Source organism: Diabrotica virgifera, chromosome 1, assembly GCF_917563875.1.
Source record: "Diabrotica virgifera virgifera chromosome 1, PGI_DIABVI_V3a".
NCBI lineage: Eukaryota > Metazoa > Arthropoda > Insecta > Coleoptera > Chrysomelidae > Diabrotica > Diabrotica virgifera.
The window spans coordinates 315,117,924-315,137,342 of NC_065443.1; the positions used below are offsets into that span (position 1 = coordinate 315,117,924).

Sequence of the window (19,419 nt, forward strand, 5' to 3'; positions counted from 1 at the left end):
AGATAGGCTATCGAGTGTTGTCTTGTGTTTTCTATGGTACAGGACAGCATGGCCCCTCAATTTCAGTTCTTATCATCCTTGTTTGTTAAATTTCCTGACCAGGATGAGTGGATAGAACGAGAACTCACACTAATCTGTCGGAATGGACTCACCTGGTTCACAGATGAGCCTAGAATGGACGAACGGGCAGGTGCTGGAGTGTATGGTGGTGGAGTCGGATTTGAGTCTAGCCAAGCTCTCGGCTCTCATGCATCAGACTTTCAAGCTAATATCTTTGCGCTCGTGGTATGTGCTCAAGAGATTACAGACAGGACTTGCTCAGGCAGGACCATCTTTATCTTTTCTGAGAGCCAGGCAGCGCTAAGGCCTTTGAAAGCGCCCAAGATCAGCTCTAAGCTGGTTCTTGAGTTCAAGAGAGCACTGGATGGTGTTGCTCTGACTAACAGGGTTAGGTTAGTATGGGTACCGGGACACACAGGTGCGGAAGGCAACACCCTGGCAAGACGGGGCTCATCCACTCTGCCTGTGGAACCCGAACCTGTGATTGGGGTGCCCTTCAGTACTGGTCGGACTAGTCTCAGGGAGCTTTTTCTTTGGAGGTTTCAGGACTTCTGGGCCAGTTGTGGAGGTTTGAGATAGGCTTGGCTGCACATATTGGGGCCATTCAAAAGTTTCACAGCCCAACTGCTTCTACTAGATCATAGAAGATACTCTCTGGTGGTCCGTATGCTAACCGGGCACTGTAGACTCCGACGGCACCTTCATCTGCTTGGACTGGCGGATGACTAACGGTGCCGTCTATGTAATGAGGAGGAGGAAACCTCCTGACATGTCCTCTGGAAATGCCCTGCATAGACAGGTAGCAGATCCTGGGTCGGCATCTAGGCAGACGAGCCAAGTGAGGGAGTTGTCTTTTAAGAGACTTGTGACTTTCTGTGAGGCCATAAGGTATCTGGAGGATTAGACGCACGGGGTGGCATTTGCAGACCCTGCTGATTCTGACGGACATGGGAAGCCGGGTGCAGCCTGGGCTCCATAAATGACAAAGATAAAGTTCTTATGGACTTGGTCCGTAAGATAAAGGTGATACAATGGACCCGCCGTAGGAGGTATAACTGTCTGAAGGGCTCACAAGTGGGACCTGCCCCAATATACCATACCATACTATTACCATACCATCGGTCCAGATATATGAAAACTAAAGAAGCTTAGATAGTGGTAATAAAGGTAAATAAAGTTTTTACGTAAACTAACAAAAGCAGAAAAGAATTTAAACCAAGAACAATGATGTGCAGAGACAACGAAGGAGATATAGTAACTCAACAGAGTGAAATTCTACAAAGATGGACTGAATTCTTCACAGAAAAGTTTGAACAAAACGGAAATCCACTATACGATGAAATTAGACTGGATCAAACGGATACCAGAGAAACAATCCCCCCTTCAGTAGCTGAAATGCAAGAAACAGTTAGCAGACTGAAAAACAACAAGTCACCTGGATTGGACAACATTACTGCAGAATTAATAAAAGAAGGCGGGGACTCCTTGTTGAATGCGATACACGAACTTATAGTGAACATATGGAATAATAAACAACTACCACAAGACTGTAATACCGGAGTAATCATTCCACTACATAAAAAGGGAGATCAGCTTCAATGTAACAACTACCGGGCAATAACGCTACTGACTGTGGCATATAAAATACTGTCAAATATTGTGTATGAGCGATTGAGACCATATGCGGAACAAGTAGTTGGGGGGATATCAATGTGGTTTCTGTAGGCAGAAGTCCACAATAGATCAGATCTTCGTTTTGAGACAAATCTTGGAAAAGACTAGTGAATTTAATATAGAAACACATTATCTCTTCATTGACTTTGAGAGTGCCTATGATAGTATCCATCGAGAATTTCTGATCAACGCCCTGGAATAGTTTAATATTCCAACTCATCTCATTGATGTAGTAAACGAAACACTTAAAGTACAAAGCAGGGTTCGAATTCAAAACGCACTGACAGATACAAGCCATGTTAGAACGGGCCTACGACAGGGAGGTGCCCTATCCTGTATTCTATTCAACATTACATTAGAGAAAATAATTAGAGAGTCAAAAGTCAACACCAGAGAAACAATAACAAAAAGTGTACAAATATTGGCATTTGCAGATGATGTTGATATCATAGCTAGAAGCAAAAGAGAAATGATAGAAGCATTTAGTGCGATAGAAAGAGCGGCACAAAACAGTGGCCTAAATATTAATGAAACAAACACCAAATACATGAAGGCCAGCAAATCGACAGACCAAAGAAACCTACAGAATCTGACAATAGGAGACTATAATATCGAAAGCGTAAACATTTTTACATATTTAGGTTCACTAGTTACCGGCGATAACAATGTCAGCGAAGAAGTTAAGAGAAGAATACATATTGCTAATAAAACATACAATGTACTCATTAAACATCTAAGATCTAACAACATCACGAGAAAAACCAAATGCAAAATCTACAAAACACTTATAAAACCGGTGCTTATATATGGATCAGAGACGTGGACACTGTCGAAAAGCGATGAGACCTTATTAGGTACGTTTGAACGAGAAATTCTTAGACACATATATAAGGGGCTGAAAGAAAATGACGTATGGAGGCAGAAGATACAATTTTGAACTATACGCAGCATACTGTGAACCCGACGTCATAACATCCATAAAGATCGGACGCCTGCGCTGGATGAGCCATGTTGAACGAATGTTGGAGACCGAAACACCAAAACATATAATGAAGCACACACCAGTAGGGAGAAGGTCAAAGGGAAGACCCAAACTTATATACATGGAACAAGTGGAACAAGATCTGAAAACACTTGAGATTACCCACTGGAAAAACAAAGCAAGGAACAGAACAGAATGGCGGAAAATCCTAGAACAAGCCAGGACCCAAAAAGGGTGGTTGTTGAGCTACTGATGAGGATGATGAAAGTTTTTACGTAAGATGTAGTACTAGTAGGGTAGGCAAGGATGCTAATTTTGCAGTTGCTAAAGAGTTACGAGGACCTATTGGGTTGTGAAGATTAGGTCCTCAATCCAAATAAAATTTTCCATTTTAGTGGGGATTTCTATTTTTTAATTTAATTTTCCATTTTCAATAATCTTTTTTCCGATTATAGCGACATCTATTCATAATTCGAAAAAATATCGCTAATAAAAGATAAGTATTTTTACGTACCTATAAGGAATCAAAATCTGAAATAAAAAAATTGGGCTCCTATTTAAGATTTTAAAGTACTCCCCACCCTATCACTTTGGGTGGTCGTATTTGATGTGATTCGATTTTTTTTAAATATTAAACATGTATTTCTTATGTTTTTTATTCGCTTTTTTTTTGTGAAACTTTGCGCCCATTTTCTTACGTTCGCTCAAATCGTCAGATTTTTAAATATACACTGTCCTGCATTTACTTAACTCACTTTATCTTAATCTGACGATTTCGAGTTTTTCTAACGATATATTTTTTTCGAACCTCCTTAACGAACTCCCCTGTATTAAGAGTATTGGTGATTTCCAATTTGATAACACAAGGTATCTAATTACCAAGTGCTTATGACACGGATAATAAAAACACTCTTAAAGTATGAGAAAGGAGTTGACAGAAGCAAATATTATACATTTTAAACAGTGCTACCTCAGAGGCAAAATTTTTAGTGACTGCTAATATTTACTAAAGACTTACCTCAGGTTGAGGCACAGTCCAGTTTAAAGGTCTATTTCCTTGGCAAAGAATATTAAAATTTTCATTTTTCTCCAGGATATGTTCTTTTCCGGGAGTAAGAATATGAGGTGAGGGAAAGTTACCACCTAAAACAACAATAACAAAATTGGTGTCCTTATTTTTTTATTTTTATGTGCAAAATACACTGAGCGACACGAAACACGGGCACCCCACAAAATTGGTCATTTTTATGTCTCGAATATCCTAAACCTGTTGTCAGATTAAAGTGATTTTTTTTAATATGTTATTAGATTATTTTTTTTTAAATATCACTGTAATATTGTTGTTGCTGGACAGGTAAATTGTTATTGTCTCCCGGGTGTACCCATCAAACTGTGTTCTTTTTCTCAAAGTTCAGCACACCCTTTGGAATATTCTAGCATTTATAAAACACTAAAATTAAAACCCAACTATAGCTTCATATACGCATCATTGGCATACGCAGAGTTGTCATAATATCTTCATTATTTTCTGTTTTATGTTATTGTAAGACAACGGCCTCTGAGATAAACAAATAGAATAACAATCTGGTGGTATGGAGACGATATTTATTGTCGTTTTTTGTGCTACTTTGATTGATAACTTACTTTGTTTTTCGGTAGATGGCCCTAGTTCATCCGTGACATTTCTTTCTTTGCAATTCGAAAGGGCCCAAAGTGTGGTACGTGGAAGAATCTGAGAAAGGAGGATATGGGAATACTGATGAGGGGGAAACAACCCCCGAAACCGGTATAGACTCTTCCTGCACTCTCAGATTTGACCATAGTATTATGCAGCTGCTTCATTTTCGTGTTGCAAAGAAATTGAGAATGTTTATGCATTTTTAAATAGAATAATTTTAAACTAATTAATGGATCGGTCTCAAATTTTTAGTATTTGTAAGTACCCAATACCCAAAAGTACCCAATGCCCAAATTTGGGTAAAACACTAATAGTGCAGTCACTGAAGGTGGATATGAGCTATTGCCTCCGATTTCGTTGAACCTTCATCGATTTGCATGAAAATTGGTGAGTGGGTAGAGGATATCTCAAGAAACAAATGTGACATGGTGCCAACTTGCGCTTTAACCCTGGGGGTGGAGGCCTCCCCTTCTCGGGGGTGAAAATTATTTTATTAAAAATAACCCATAATTCGATAGAGGGACAAATTCTAAGCAAAATTTGTTACGTAAAGTTATTAAAATAAATTAAAACTTCTTGAGTTTTTTAGTCAAATTAACTCAATTACTATAAGTTTTTATAAAAAAGTTATAATTACCAAAATTGTAACTAATAAAAAATGAAATAAACTCCTTACTAGAAAAATCTTTTAATGTTAATTAAAAGTGAGTTATAGGTAATTGAATGTATATTTTTTTGTGCGTACCCAAATCTAAGTATTCAAGCTTAAATAACGGAAAAATGATGCATTTTATAACATAAACTTATTTAACATTTGTCAAAGTACTTAAAAATATCTATCAAATGAGCCCCGAAACAAGTTGATAGCATTAAAATTTATGCTCGATTTTCCAAAATTTTTTTAAAATTTATATTTTAAAATTTTTTCCAAAAAATGTTATTTTTTTTTTAACTCCGTTAATTTTTACGATGTCAGGTTTAACTAAAAACGATTTGAAAGTTAATTTCAAGGACTATAAAACCAGGTTGAATTTAATATTTTAAACCCCTTACTTTGTTAAAAACAAAAGGTTTAATGGGCTCGGTTACATGGTTCTCGCAGCAAAATTTAAGCTTTAAACGTTTCTACCTCGGTTATTTTTTACCCTATTTAAGTAGTAAAACAGGTAGAATATTTGATACAGAAAAAACTAAAATTTGGGTTTATATAGTTTTTTACGTATATTGAGTATTTTTGGAGGTATTATCAAAAGAAAATGAAAATTACGATAATTTTATAAAAAGTCCGATTTTTTTAAATTATACCTTTTTTTCAAAAATATGCGTTTTCAACAGGTCAAAATTGTTAAAATCATTTCTTGGGCTAATATAAAGAAACTGTTGTAAGGATTACTATAAATTTTAATTTTTGTGGAAATGGCGTAAGCTTAAAAATTTTTCACTTTTTCCTAAAAAATTTGTAACAAATTCGAAATGGTTATATTATTCTCATCATAATTTGGTTAATTTTGATCCTATTAACTTCTCCTTGAACTCATCTGATATATATTTCAAAGTACTTTGATAAGTGCTTAGCAGGTATATTTTGTAAAATGCATCGTTTTCCCGTTATTTAAGCTTGAATACTTAGATTTGAGTACTCATCGAAAAAAATATACATTAAATTACCCATAACTCACTTTGAATTAACATAAGGTTAGTTCTTTAAGTAAAGAGTGTATTCAATCATTAATTATGTTCAATTTTGGTAATTAAAACTTTTTCGAAAAAGCTTATAGTTTTTGAGTTATACGTGAAAAACAGCTTTAAAACATGCATTTTTTTACAGAAAAATTAAAATTTTTGATCTTTAATAACTCAAAAAGTATTGATTTATATTAATAACTTTATATAACAAATTTTGCTTAGAATTTATCCCTCTATCGATTTATGGTATTATTTTTAGTAAAATAATTTTCACCCCCGAGAAGGGGTGGCATCCACCCTCAGGGTGAAAGCGCAAGTTGGCATCACCTTTTTTCCTTGAGGTATCCGCTAACCACTTACCAATTTTCATGAAAATCGATTGAGGTTCAACGAAATCGGAGGTGAAAACCTTCAATGACTGCACTATAAAGCTGTAAGATAGTTTTAGTAAAAGTTATTAACAAATAACGATTTTTACTTCTTTTGCAGTTTGTCAAGCAACAAATTTACTTTTTAATATTTAAAAATCGGCATTTTGAATGGTTTTCAATGTTCTAAGAAATTAAATTTTGTAGTTTTGTATAAACTATTTAGCTTTCTAATGGACTGCAAGAAATTGAAAAAATCGCGTTTTTTTGCACTTGAACTCTAGGCAGGAAACATATATGTTTTCATCCTATAGATCTACAATAACTAGTTATCAGCTACCTGGATATTTTAGTGTCCCGAACATGGTCTATTTCTTGCTTATATCTCTGGAGTATAACTCTAATATAAGTATTACAGTTGATACATTTTTATTCCTGTTCTAGTTGTCAATATACACTCCTGGCCAAAAAAAAATCAGGACACCTTAAAAATGGGTCATTTTTGATGTCTCGAATCTCCTAAACCTGTTTTCCGATTTTAGTGATTTTTTTAATATGTTATTACTTTACTTTTTAAAAATATGGATGTAGTAATAATGTTGCTGAACAGGTAAATTTCATTGTATACCGGGTGTAATAATAATACTGTGTTTTTTTCTGAAAGTTCGTAACACCTTGTGGAATATTCTAGCATTTAAAAAATATTGAAATTAAAACTCAATTGTATTCTTAACCTTTCTTAGCATTCTGTTTTTTGATTTATTCATTTATGTTGGATAATGAAAAAGTTGGGTACTTTGACAACTAGCCATGTTTTTCATCAATACAGGGTGTTTCTAAATAAGTGCGACAAACTTTAAGGGATAATTCTGCATGAAAAAATAATGACCGTTTGATTTGTAAACATATGTCCGCAAATGCTTTGTTTCCGAGATACCGGATGTTGAATTTTTTCTTACACACTGACGATTTATTTATTGCTCCAAAACAGATTGAGATATGCAAATGAAATTTGATAGGTTTTAAGAGGCAGTTATTGCATATTTTTGACATACAATTATGTATTTTATATTCACCATTGGCGTGCATACGGGTCATATTGCCCGGTATCCACGCCTGTATGAACGCCAATGGCGAATATTAAATTTTTAGTTGTATGTCAAAAAATGTGAAATAACTACCTCTTAAAACTTACCAAATTTCATTTGCATATCTCGACCGATTTTCTTCTTCTTCTTCTTCTTTTATATAGGCAGTACTGCCCGTTTTTCTTCAACGGTGCCTTTCATTCTGCCCCTAAGTTGTCATTCCATCTTTTCCTTAGGCGTCCTATACTTCTCCTGCCTAACGGTGACTTGTCCCTGGCTATTCTTACTATCCTTGATTCAGACATCCTGCTTATGTGCTCATTCCACTCTTCTTTTCTGTTCTTTACCCAGGTATTTATATTGTCTACTCCACATATGCGTCTGATTTCCTCACTTCTTACCCTATCCTGTAGTCCTTTTCCAGCAATCCTTCTTAAGATCTTCATTTCGTTGGTTTCCAGATGTCTTCGTGTTTTGCTTGTATCTGGTCTTGTTTCGGCCGTGTAAGTCATAACTGGCCTAATAATTGACTTATATATTCGGGCCTTTGTTTCCAATCTTAGGTGTTTGTTTTTCCAAATTGTGTCGTTTAGGCATCCGGCCGTTCTACTGGCTTTAATTATTTGGTCTTTTACCTCTTCTTCGATATTGTTGTCGGCTGATAGATTAATTCCCAGATATTTGAAAGTCATTACTTGTTGTATAATTTGATTGTCTAACTCCAATTTGCATCTTATTGGTTCTTTGGCAATTACTAAGCTTTTTGTTTTTTGGACTGATATTTTCATATTCATTTCTTTTGCGTTAATGTTGAACTCGTGCAATAATCTTTGTAGGTCGTCTTCGCACTCTGCTACTAACACGGTGTCATCAGCGTAACAGAGTATTTTTATCTCTCTATTGCCCATTTTGTACCCTCTTTTTTTCTTCACTTGTTTTATTACTGCATCCAATATTATGTTAAACAGTAGAGGGCTTAGTGAATCTCCTTGCCGGATTCCTGTGTTTGTTTCTATGGGTTCTGTTATTATTCCATTGACTTTCTTTTCTATTTTATTTCTTACATATATGTTTTCTATCAGTTTTATGATATCCAGTGGTAAATTTTTCTCATATAGAAGGTGTATCACATCTTTTAATTGGATTCTATCAAACGCTTTCTCTAGGTCTATGAAACAGAAAAAGGCTGGTTTGTTATATTCTAATGATTTCTCCGCTATTTGCCTTATCACAAAAACTGCATCGTTACATGATCTTCCACTTCTAAATCCTTGTTGTTCATTCGATATATTTATGCACGCCATTATTTTCTCCATAGTTATTTTTGTTGTGAGCTTCAGTATAGTGCTCAGTAAATTTATCCCTCTATAGTTACTGGGGTCTGCCCTATCACCTTTCTTAAATAACGCTATCATTTGAGTGGTTCTCCATTCTTCTGGAATTCTTCCTGTATTTATTATTTTACTTATAAGGATATTCAGTTCTTTGTGAAGTCTATCTCCTCCGTACTTCAAAAGTTCATTAGCTATTCCATCTTTCCCAGGAGCTTTTCGATTTTTCATCTTTTTTAAGGCGTTCTTTATATCTTCCTCTTTAATTTCTGTTTTCTCATCCGATTCTAATCGTGGTGTTTCCAGTTTTTTGTGATTATCTGTTTGATAAAGGTTTTTTAGGTAAGTTGTCCATGTATTTGTATCAATATGTTTTACTTCTATCAATTCCTTCATCTCTGCTCTTTGACCTCTTATCATTTTCCACATTTCCCTTTGCATCCCATAAAAGTCGTGCTCCATCTCTTTTGAAAATGCTTGCCAATGTTCTGTTTTCTTCCTTCTTACTATTGAGTTTAATTCATTTCGTACTCTTTTATATTCTTCATATGTTTGTCTCGTTCTTTTGGACTTGTATTCTAGGTAGATTTTCTTTTTTTCTTGGCATTTTATTTTTATTTCTTCACAAAACCATGGAGTTCTCCTTTTCTTTCGTATATGTTTACTTATCTTACGTTCTCCAAGTACTTCCGTTGCTGCCATTTTGATATTATCTCTGATCTTCCTCCAACTTTCTTCTATGTCTTCATCCGGTGTAATGTAGTTTTCATTCAGTACTTTTTGCAATCTTCTCTGGTATAGATCTCGTGTTGACAAGTCTCGTAGCTGTTCTACCTTTATTCTTGTCTCACATTCAACAGGGTCTTCTTTCCTGTTTCTTTGTAGCTCTATTCTGATTTTTCCAAGTACTAGGTTGTGATCGCTTCCAATATTAGCTGCACTTAAACATCGTATGTCTAGTACTTGAGAGTGGTGGATGTTTCTGTTTGTCAATATATAATCAATAACGGATCTGTGTCCTCTTGTATTTTGGAATGTATATTTTTGTTGATCTTTGTGTCTGAAGAACGTATTGTTTATTCGAAATTCGTTCTGAGAGCAAAAGTTAATAAGTAGTTCCCCATTTTCATTTTTGTTGTCTTCATTGAATCGTTGCTTTATTCCAGGTATAATTATGTTACCGACTCTTGCGTTCATGTCTCCTAAAATGTATATTATCTCATTGGCTGGTATTTCGTCGACTGTTTGTTGAAGCTCGTTATAAAAGTGGACTCTGTCGACTTCAGGTTTGCAGTTTTCTGGGCTATAAACTCCTATGATATTTATTTTTTGCTTCTCTAATTTGATCTTAGTAACTACGATTCTTTCTGATATATATTGACATTCATATATGTTATCTGCCCATTTTTTGTGTATCATTAAGGCCACGCCTTCTTTGGCTCTCATATTTTTTGGTACACCACTATAGATCAAGAAGTATTCCCCAAGCCACATCTGTCCTTTTCCTTTCTTTTTTGTTTCCTTTTCTAACTCCTGGTCTCTGTTGTTCAATGATTTTATATTCCATGTTGCAATTCTGAGTATATTTTTCCTATTCTTTGTCCTGATTCTCGCCGTTTTCGTCATCTCTGTATCCGTCCTGTTCCGAGGCATCCCGTTGGTTCTTTGAGCATTGCTTCATTTTACGATAGGTAGGTTGCTAACCTCGCCTATTAACCCTCCACTTTTATCCGGGTTTGGGACCGGCTGTGATGACTACCAAGCTACTCGATGCACCTGAAAGTTATCCCAGGCAGTGTTCTCGACCGATTTTACAGCAATAAATAAATCGTCAGTTTGTAAGAAAAAATTCAACATCCCGTATCTCGGCAACGAAGCATTTGCGGGCATACGATTGTAGAGCAAACTGTCATTATTGTTTCATGCAGAATTAACCCTTAAAGTTTGTCGCACTTATTTAAAAACACCCTGTATTGACGAAAAACATGGCTAGTTGTCAAAGTACCTAACTTTTTCATTATCCAACATAAGTGAATGAGTCAAAAAGCAGAATGTTAAGAAAGGTTAAGACTACAATTGAGTTTTAATTTAAATATTTTTTAAATGCTAGAATATTTCACAAGGTGTTACGAACTTTCAGGAAAAAACACAGTATTATTGTTACACCCGGTATACAATCAATTTAACTGTTCAGCAACAGCTATAACATAAAGCTATAACATATTAAAAAAATCACTAAAATCGGACAACAGATTTAGGAGATTCGAGACATCAAAAAGTGTTCCGATTTTTTTTGGCCAGTATATTATGTATTTATTATCATTCTCTAATTTTGTTTTGATTATTTTTAAATTCTTGTCTAATAGCACATTATTTGTAAATAAACTATGTCAAAAATTACTAAAATATTATTTGAATTAAATTCAATTTTCGATATTTTATTTAAAAAGTGTTATCTATTCTTTTTAAATACAGGGTGTCCCGAAAAGATTGGTCATAAATTATACCACACATTCTGGGGTCAAAAATAGTTCGATTGAACCTAACTTACCTTAGTACAAATGTGCTCATAATATAAGTTACAGCCCTTCGAAATTACAAAATGAAAATCGATTGTTTTCAATATATCGAAAACTATTATAGATTTTTTATTGAAAATGGACATGTATCATTCTTATGGCAGGAACATCTTAAATCAAAATTATAGTGAAATTTGTCCACCCCATAAAAAATTTATGGGGATTTTGTTCCCTTAAACCCCCCCCAAACTTTTGTGTACGTTCCAATTAATTCATTATTGTGGCACCATTAGTTAAACACAACGTTTTTAAAACTTTTTTGCCTCCTAGTATTTTTTCGATAAGCCAGTTTTTATCGAGATGCGGCTTCTTTTTCAATATATTTACGTAAAAATTTTATGGGGGTTTTGTTCCTTTAAACCCCCCAAATGTTTATGTACGTTCCAATTAAACTATTATTGTGGTAACATTAGTTAAACACAGTGTTTTTAAGACCTTTGCCTCTTAGTCTTTTTTTATAAGTCACCTTTTATCGAAATATTGCTTCTTTTTCAAAATATACCTAAAAATGTAAATTATAAATAAATTTTCAGATTATTAACAGGTCTCTAGTATAACCGTACTTAACCATATACAAATATGTGGTGGATTCGACAAATATTCAAAATATCTCAATAAACACTGACTTATCCAAAAAGTACTAAGAGGCAAAAAAGTTTTAAAAACATTGTGTTTAACTAATGGTGCCACAATAATAATTCAATTGGCATGTACACAAAAGTTTGGGGGGGTTTAAGGGAACAAAACCCCATAGCATTTTGATGGGGTGCACAAATTTCACTTTAATTTTTTTTTAAGATGTGGCTGCCATAAAAATGCCACACGTCCATTTTCAATAAAAAATCTCTGAGAGTTTTCGATATATGAAAAAAAATCGATTTTAATTTTGAAAATTCAAAGGGCTGTAACTTTTTTTGTGTGCACTATTGTATATAGGTAAGTGAGGTTCAATCAGTCTATTTTTGACCCCAGAATCTGTGGTATAATTTATGACCAATCTTTTCGGGACACCCTGTATATTAATAAAAATTTTAAGGATCATGCATGGTACTGCAAATACATTTCTTTAAAAAAATAAATAACACAATGTTTTTGCTGATAACGTTATAAAACATTGTTTAATCTAATATTTTAATAAGCTGGAAATTCCAAGTAATTTATTTACGAAGACAAAAAGGCAAAAAGTTGTAAATTTCAAGTAAAAATATTAAAATAATAATCACTTCGTTAACATAACCTGATAATGGTTATTATATCAACCATAAGTTTCCGAAGTCGATAAAAGGTGAATAGTTTTTGATATTTTGCAGAACCATATCCTAACAGAGTAATACTAATTTTAATAATTATCGCGGTTAAAAATACTGGAATGCACACTTACACTAACCAACTACAAGAATAATTATTATTCTAAGAAATAATAAAAAAAACGTACCTATATTGATCATCATCATCAATGACGTTACAACTCTTCTGAAGTCTTTGCCGCGTTTACTGTTGCATTCCATGGATTTCGGTCCTATGCCACTAATTCCTATTGCCGCACCCCCATTTTCTGTAGGTCTTTTTTGACTGCATCTTTCCACCTTTTTCTAGGCCGTCCTACAGACCTTCTTCTATTTGCCCTTTCTCAAAACACATTGTTTATAAGGCGATTGTCGTTACTGCGTATCACATGCCCTGCCCTTCTAAGCCTATTGGCATTTATATATCTGACTAGATTTTCCTTTCCGAATAGAGACTCTTACTCTAACTCATTATTATATATGCGCCTCCATTCTTTTGTCACGCTGTCTCTGCAAGGGACATATATCATTCGAAGGATTTTATATTCCCACACCAGCAATTTATTTACTTCTCTTTTTGTTAGTGTCCATTTTTCGCTTCCATACGCGACTGCTGGTCGTATTATGGTCTTATATGTATAGGGTGAGGCAGACAAAGGGCCTATTAGAAATATCTCCACAACTAGAGATAACAGAATCATGAAAATTGGCATGAAGGAGTTTTAAAGAGTGATCTATTTAATAAAAAGATTTTCATCTATTTGCTACTTTCGGTTATACCAGAAATTGCTTATAACTTGGTTTTTTTAAATGGGACACCCTGTATATTTTTACATTTTTGAATTCTCCTCTCTGTCTTCTTTCTTAAAATATGAGGTTTTGTATTGTTATGAAAGGTAGTTTAAAAGATAATTACGTTTTTTTTTAATAATTTCTTAGCAACTTTCCCACCCTGTAGAATTGTAGTAGTTTGACACCAAAAACTCTGTTTGTGTTTAAATAAATTTTAGTATAGTCTACTATTGTTACAAATTATTAGTAAAGCTAAATGTTAAATTTTAGTATACAGGATGGGTCAAAACTCGGAATGAGTATTTTCTAAGTTTTCTTAAATGGAACACCCTATATTTTAGTATTGTAGTGAAACAATATTTTATGGTACTTTTTTATTTCTTAAGCATTCCCTATACCTAACAGCTTTAATTTGTGAGTTATTGGTGATTAAAGCCAAACATTAATTGCGAAAAAAATACGTGAAATTTAATTAGGTTGGCCGTGAAAATATTCAATCATTAATAATTTTTCGGAAATAAATACATATTAATCTAGACTGATCCTTAAAATTGCCAATAATGGTTGAGCTATCAAAATAGATACGTAGTTAAAATTGTTGGTGCTATTAACAATTAAGCACAAATTAAAGCAGTTAGGTATAGGGAATGCTTAAGAAATAAAAAAGTAACATAAAATATCATTTCATTACAATACTAAAATATAGGGTGTTGCATTTAAGAAAACTCCGAAAATACTCATTCCGGGTTTTGACCCACCCTGTATACTAAAATTCAACATTTAGCTTTACTGATAATTTTTAACAATATTAGACTATACTAAAATTCATTTGAACATAGTAAATAGAAATTTTGATGTCAAACTACGACAATTCTACAGGGTGGGAAAGTTGCTACGAAATTAATAAAAAAAGTAATTATCTTTTAAGCTACCCTGTACAACAATATAAAACCTCTAATTTTAAGAAAGAAGACATCGAGGAGAATCCAAAAATGTAAAAATATACAGGGTGTCGTATTTAAAAAAACGAAGTTATAAGCAACTTCCGGTATAACCGGAAGTAGCAAATAGATAAAAATATTTTTATTAAATAGATCACTCTTCAAAACCCCTTAATTCAAATTTTCATGATTCTGTTGCCTTTAGTTCTCGAGATATTTCTAATAGGCCCTTTATCTGCCTCACCCTGCATATCTGGATTTCTGCACCTCTTGAAAGAATTTTTGACTTCATGAGATGTTGCATTGCAACGAAAGATCTGTTTCCTGTCATTATTCTCGTTTTAACTTCTCGCTCTATTTTGTTGTCATTTGTGATTGTTGCTCCTATATATTCAAATTCTTTAACTACTTCGAAGTTATGATCGTTTATAGTAATGTTTTTTCTTATTCGCTGTCGTTCTTGTTTTGAGACGACCATAGGTTTGTTCCAACATGAACTTTTGGATGGTTCAGAGTGAAATTTTATAATGCCGGGCGCATGCGCACACAGACAGTATGTATTTCGTTGCTAATCTTTCAAGATATTATGTATATATCAGTGCTGTCAGCGCAAATAGGTCATATTATATCATATAAAAGGATATATTAGTGTTCTTAGTAAATATATTAATTTATTATAATTGTTGTGTCTTTGGATTTGTCTTCCTCGGGAATAAGATATTTTATAATAATAGTAAGTATATTTAAAGTATTTTTGTATACCACTTGGTCTATTAAATTTGTCAGTATGTATGAGAAATCTTGTAACCTGTCAAAACAAAAGAGATATAGCTCAGTGGTAGAGCGTGTGACTGGAGATCAAGAGTTCCCGGTTTCAAATCCCGGACGATTCATATTTTTTTTTATATTTTTGTTGTCGTTTTAATAAAAAAAATTTAAAAGTGGTAGGTAAAGAAAGTTAGTTTAATATTTAAATAAAATACAAATAACCTGTTAAGTATATGATTTTCGTTGAAATCATAATAATAGAAGTATAACTTCTTACGTGCGTACAAAGTACACACACATTCTTTTTTTTTTAATGGGAAAGTACATCATGTGACAGCTCATTTAAAAGCGTTTATAATAGTAATTCCAAAAATGTATAACACTTTAATCCTTTTGGAGAGCGCAGGTGCAAAATTTCGATCGAATTTTTTTTAACCGCATTCATTTTTTTTAATCCTGAGAAAACTTATAAGTATTTGTGAAAAATTTAAACGCAGAATAAAAAATTACATTATTACCGAGGGCTGAAAATCCCTTAGAATAAACAAAAAGTTTCTTTTGAATGGTATATTTAAAATTAAAAATCATACTAAATTTTCTTTTTCACCCCTGTGACTTATTAAAATAATCATTATAGAAGATCTCAGGGACTTCAGACCCTCGATAATACTGTAATATTTTATTCTGCGTTTAAATTTTTTAAAAATACTAATTAGTTTTCTCAAGATTCGAAAAAAATAAATACGATAATAGACACACGAAAACTTCCCTCCAATACGGACTACACTTGGAAACGAAATGAAATTATTCGGCAAAGGTAACAGCATTGTTTAACAAAGAACGATAAGGAAAACCCGTTACATTTCAAATGGTTAAGCAAAACATTTATTGTTTCAACAACTTCGTTTATTGTTACCATGAACGCATCGATTGTGGTTTTTAGACGCAGTAATAGATTGATTAATGCATTCGTTGTCACAACAATCAGTTTATATCTAGGGAATAATCAAATATTACTCTATATTAACAACATTTGTACCTTGTTTTAGTGAAATCTCTACGTTGTCACGATAAACCAAAGTAATTATTTGTCATCTACAAAATCAAGAAAGTGTTTTGCTGCCAGAATTACCATTATTTATTAAATATACGAAACTAACTTATTGTCTGTATAAATTGAATGTTATTGATTAATGTACGCTAGTTATTTTCACAATTATTATTCAATCATTGTGACAATAACCAAATACATTGATCAATGTCTAAAAGTTCGTTGAAACAAAAAATTAAATTGTTGTTACAACGAAATACTATTCATTAATCACCGTTAATCAATATTACGAACTAAATTTTTTTGAGTGTACAAAGCTCGAAAACCACGAAAGCGACTAAAATCTAGAAAAAGCTTCCCTAGAACAGTGCAGGATTAACCGCCTGAGTATTTTCCCCTTCCCCACATTCAATGGAGCGGCCAGTCTGTAAACTTTAAAACGTGGAAAACTATGAATAGGATAAGAACGGGGATCGCTCCAGTAAAATCAAACATATAGTGGAGTCACTGAAGGTGGATATGAGCTATTACCTCCGATTTCGTTAAACCTCCATCGATTTGCATGAAAATTGGTGAGTGGTTAGAGAATATCTCAAGGAACAAAGGTGACATGGTGTCAACTTGCGCTTTTACCCTGGCGATGGATGCCACCCCTTCTCGGGGGTGAAAATTATTTTATTAAAATTAACCACATAATTCGATAGAGGGACGAATTTCAAGCAAAAATTGTTATATAAAGTTATTAAAATAAATCAAATCTTTTTGAGTTACTATAAAAATCAAAGATTTTAATTTTTCTTGAGAAAAATGCATGTTTTTAACCAATTTTTCATCAATAACTCAAAAAGTGTAAGTTTTTAAAAAAAAGTTATTAGAAAAACCTTTTAATGTTAACTAAAAGTGATTTATAGGTAATTGAATGTATATTTTTTTCGGCGAGTAAAAAACTCTAAGTATTCAAGCTGAAATAACGGGAAATTGATGCATTTTATAACATAAACTTATCAAACATTTGTCAAAGTACTTAAAAATATCTATCAAATGAGCCCCCGAACATGTTTATAGCATTAAATTTTATGCTCCAAAATTTTTTAAAAATTTATCTTTTAAAAAGTTTTCCAGAAAATGTTATTTTTTTTTTTATAATTCCGTTCGTGTTTACGATGTCAGGTTCATCTAAAAACTGTTTGAAAGTTAATACCAAGTGCTATTTAAGCATGTTAAACCTAATCTTCTAAACCGCTTACTTTTTTAAAAAATAAAAGGTTAAATGACCCCGGTTGCATGGTTCCCACAGCAAAATTTAAGATTTAAACGTTTCTATCTCGGTTATTTTTTACCCTATATAAATAGTAAAACAGGTAAAATATTTGGCACAGAAAAAACTAAAATTTAGTTATATATAATTTTTTACGTATATTGAGTATTTTTGGAGTTATTATTAAAAGTATATGAGAATTACAATAATTTTAAAAATTATGATTTTTTTAAATCATACCTTTTGTTTCAAAATATGCATTCTAAACCGGTTAAAATTATCGAAAACATGCTAATATAAAGAAGTTATTGTAAGGATTAGTATAAATTTTAATTTTTGTGGAAATGGCGTATGTTTCTTTTTCACTTTTTCCTAAAAAATGCGAAAGGGCTCTCTTAGTTTCATCATAACTTGCTTAATTTTGACGCTATTACCTTGTTCTGAAGCTCATTTGATAGGTATTCTAAAGTTATTTGACAAATGTTTAGTAGGAATATTTTTTACATTGCATCGTCTTCTCGTTATTTAAGCTTGAATACTTGGATTTGAGTACTCGTCGAAAAATATACACATTCAATTGCCAATAACTCACTTTGAACTAACATAAGTTTAGTTCTATATGTGAGGAATGTATTTAATTTTTTATTATCTTCAATTTCAGTAATAATAACTTTTTTGTAAAAGCTTATAGTTTTTGATTTATACGTGAAAAACCGATTTAAAACATGCATTTTTTTACGAAAAAATAAAATCTTTGGTCTTTGATAACTCAAAAAGTGTTGATTTATTTTAAAAACTTTACATAACAAATTTTGCTTATAATTTGTCCCTCTATGAACTTATGGTATTATTTTTAATAGAAACATTTTCGACCCCGAGAAGGGGTGGCTACCACCCCCAGGGTAAAAGCGCAAGTTGGCATCATATCACATTTGTTCCTTGAGGTATCCTCTAATTACTCACCAATTTTCATGAAAATCGATGGAGGTTCAACGAAATCGGAGGTGAAAACCTTCAGTGACTGCACTAATAGTAAAATGGGGGACAATAGACCAAGATAATGTGAACTGTGACTGTGGGGAAACACAGAATATAGAACATCTTCTTACATGCAGAAACTGTTCTCATCGGTGTACCATCGAAGCTTTGTTGCTCGCCAACAAAGATGGAATCGACGTAAAAGGATCCTGGGCTGAAATTTCATAAATGACATATATGTCCGGACACGATAGAGTAAGAAGTAAGCTTAGTAAGTTGCTCTTCGAACTTAACTTGGTTCTTCATAAATAAATTTTTATTAAATTTTGATTCTACTTATTTGAAAATATTGTTAATCCAGTAGCTAGATCACGCTTTAAATTAATATCTAAAATACAAGAAAAAATAATCTATCCATACTCAGATCGTTACTTAGCCTTCTTAAATATTATTTGGTAATACAATAAATTTGTTTAAAACTTTTATAAATAAAATATTAACCAGGTTAAAAATGGGCTTTTTTAAATTGATTTTCCGAAAAATACTACTTACCGACAGTAACACCAAACAATTCAGTCACAAACAGCAAAAAGATGACAAAATTGCTTTCAAAGGCCATGTTTACAACACTGTGTTAGATTAACAACATTTTATTTTGGATTAACGTTATATTCGCGCGACAATTTTCATAAAACTATGATGTAGAGAATGATGCGTCAACATCACGCTAGACAGCGCAACATTCGTCATATTGACAGTTCGTTTTTGTCGTAACGGTTTATAAAGTTCTCTATATTTGGCGCCCGGATTCAGGCAACCAATGATACACAAAACAACAGCAATTAGTAGAAAATCAATACAAAAAAAAAATTAACGCAAACAAATTGTCTCCCATAGTA

At 32.9% G+C, this 19,419-nt stretch overlaps 1 protein-coding gene across 1 annotated transcript in view; it reads right to left on the reverse strand.

Moving 5' to 3' along the window:
• Positions 1–19,215, reverse strand: part of LOC114340515 (vascular endothelial growth factor receptor 1-like) — a 54,368-nt gene extending 35,153 nt beyond the window's left edge. The window contains exons 1-2 of the mRNA XM_050641464.1: positions 19,073–19,215; positions 3,735–3,859 (exon numbers count right to left, since the gene is read on the reverse strand). Of these exons, the coding sequence (XP_050497421.1) occupies positions 3,735–3,859; positions 19,073–19,139 (192 nt within the window). The 5' untranslated portion in view covers positions 19,140–19,215. The remainder of the gene's footprint in view (positions 1–3,734; positions 3,860–19,072) is intronic.
• Between the last annotated feature and the right edge of the window lie 204 nt (positions 19,216–19,419).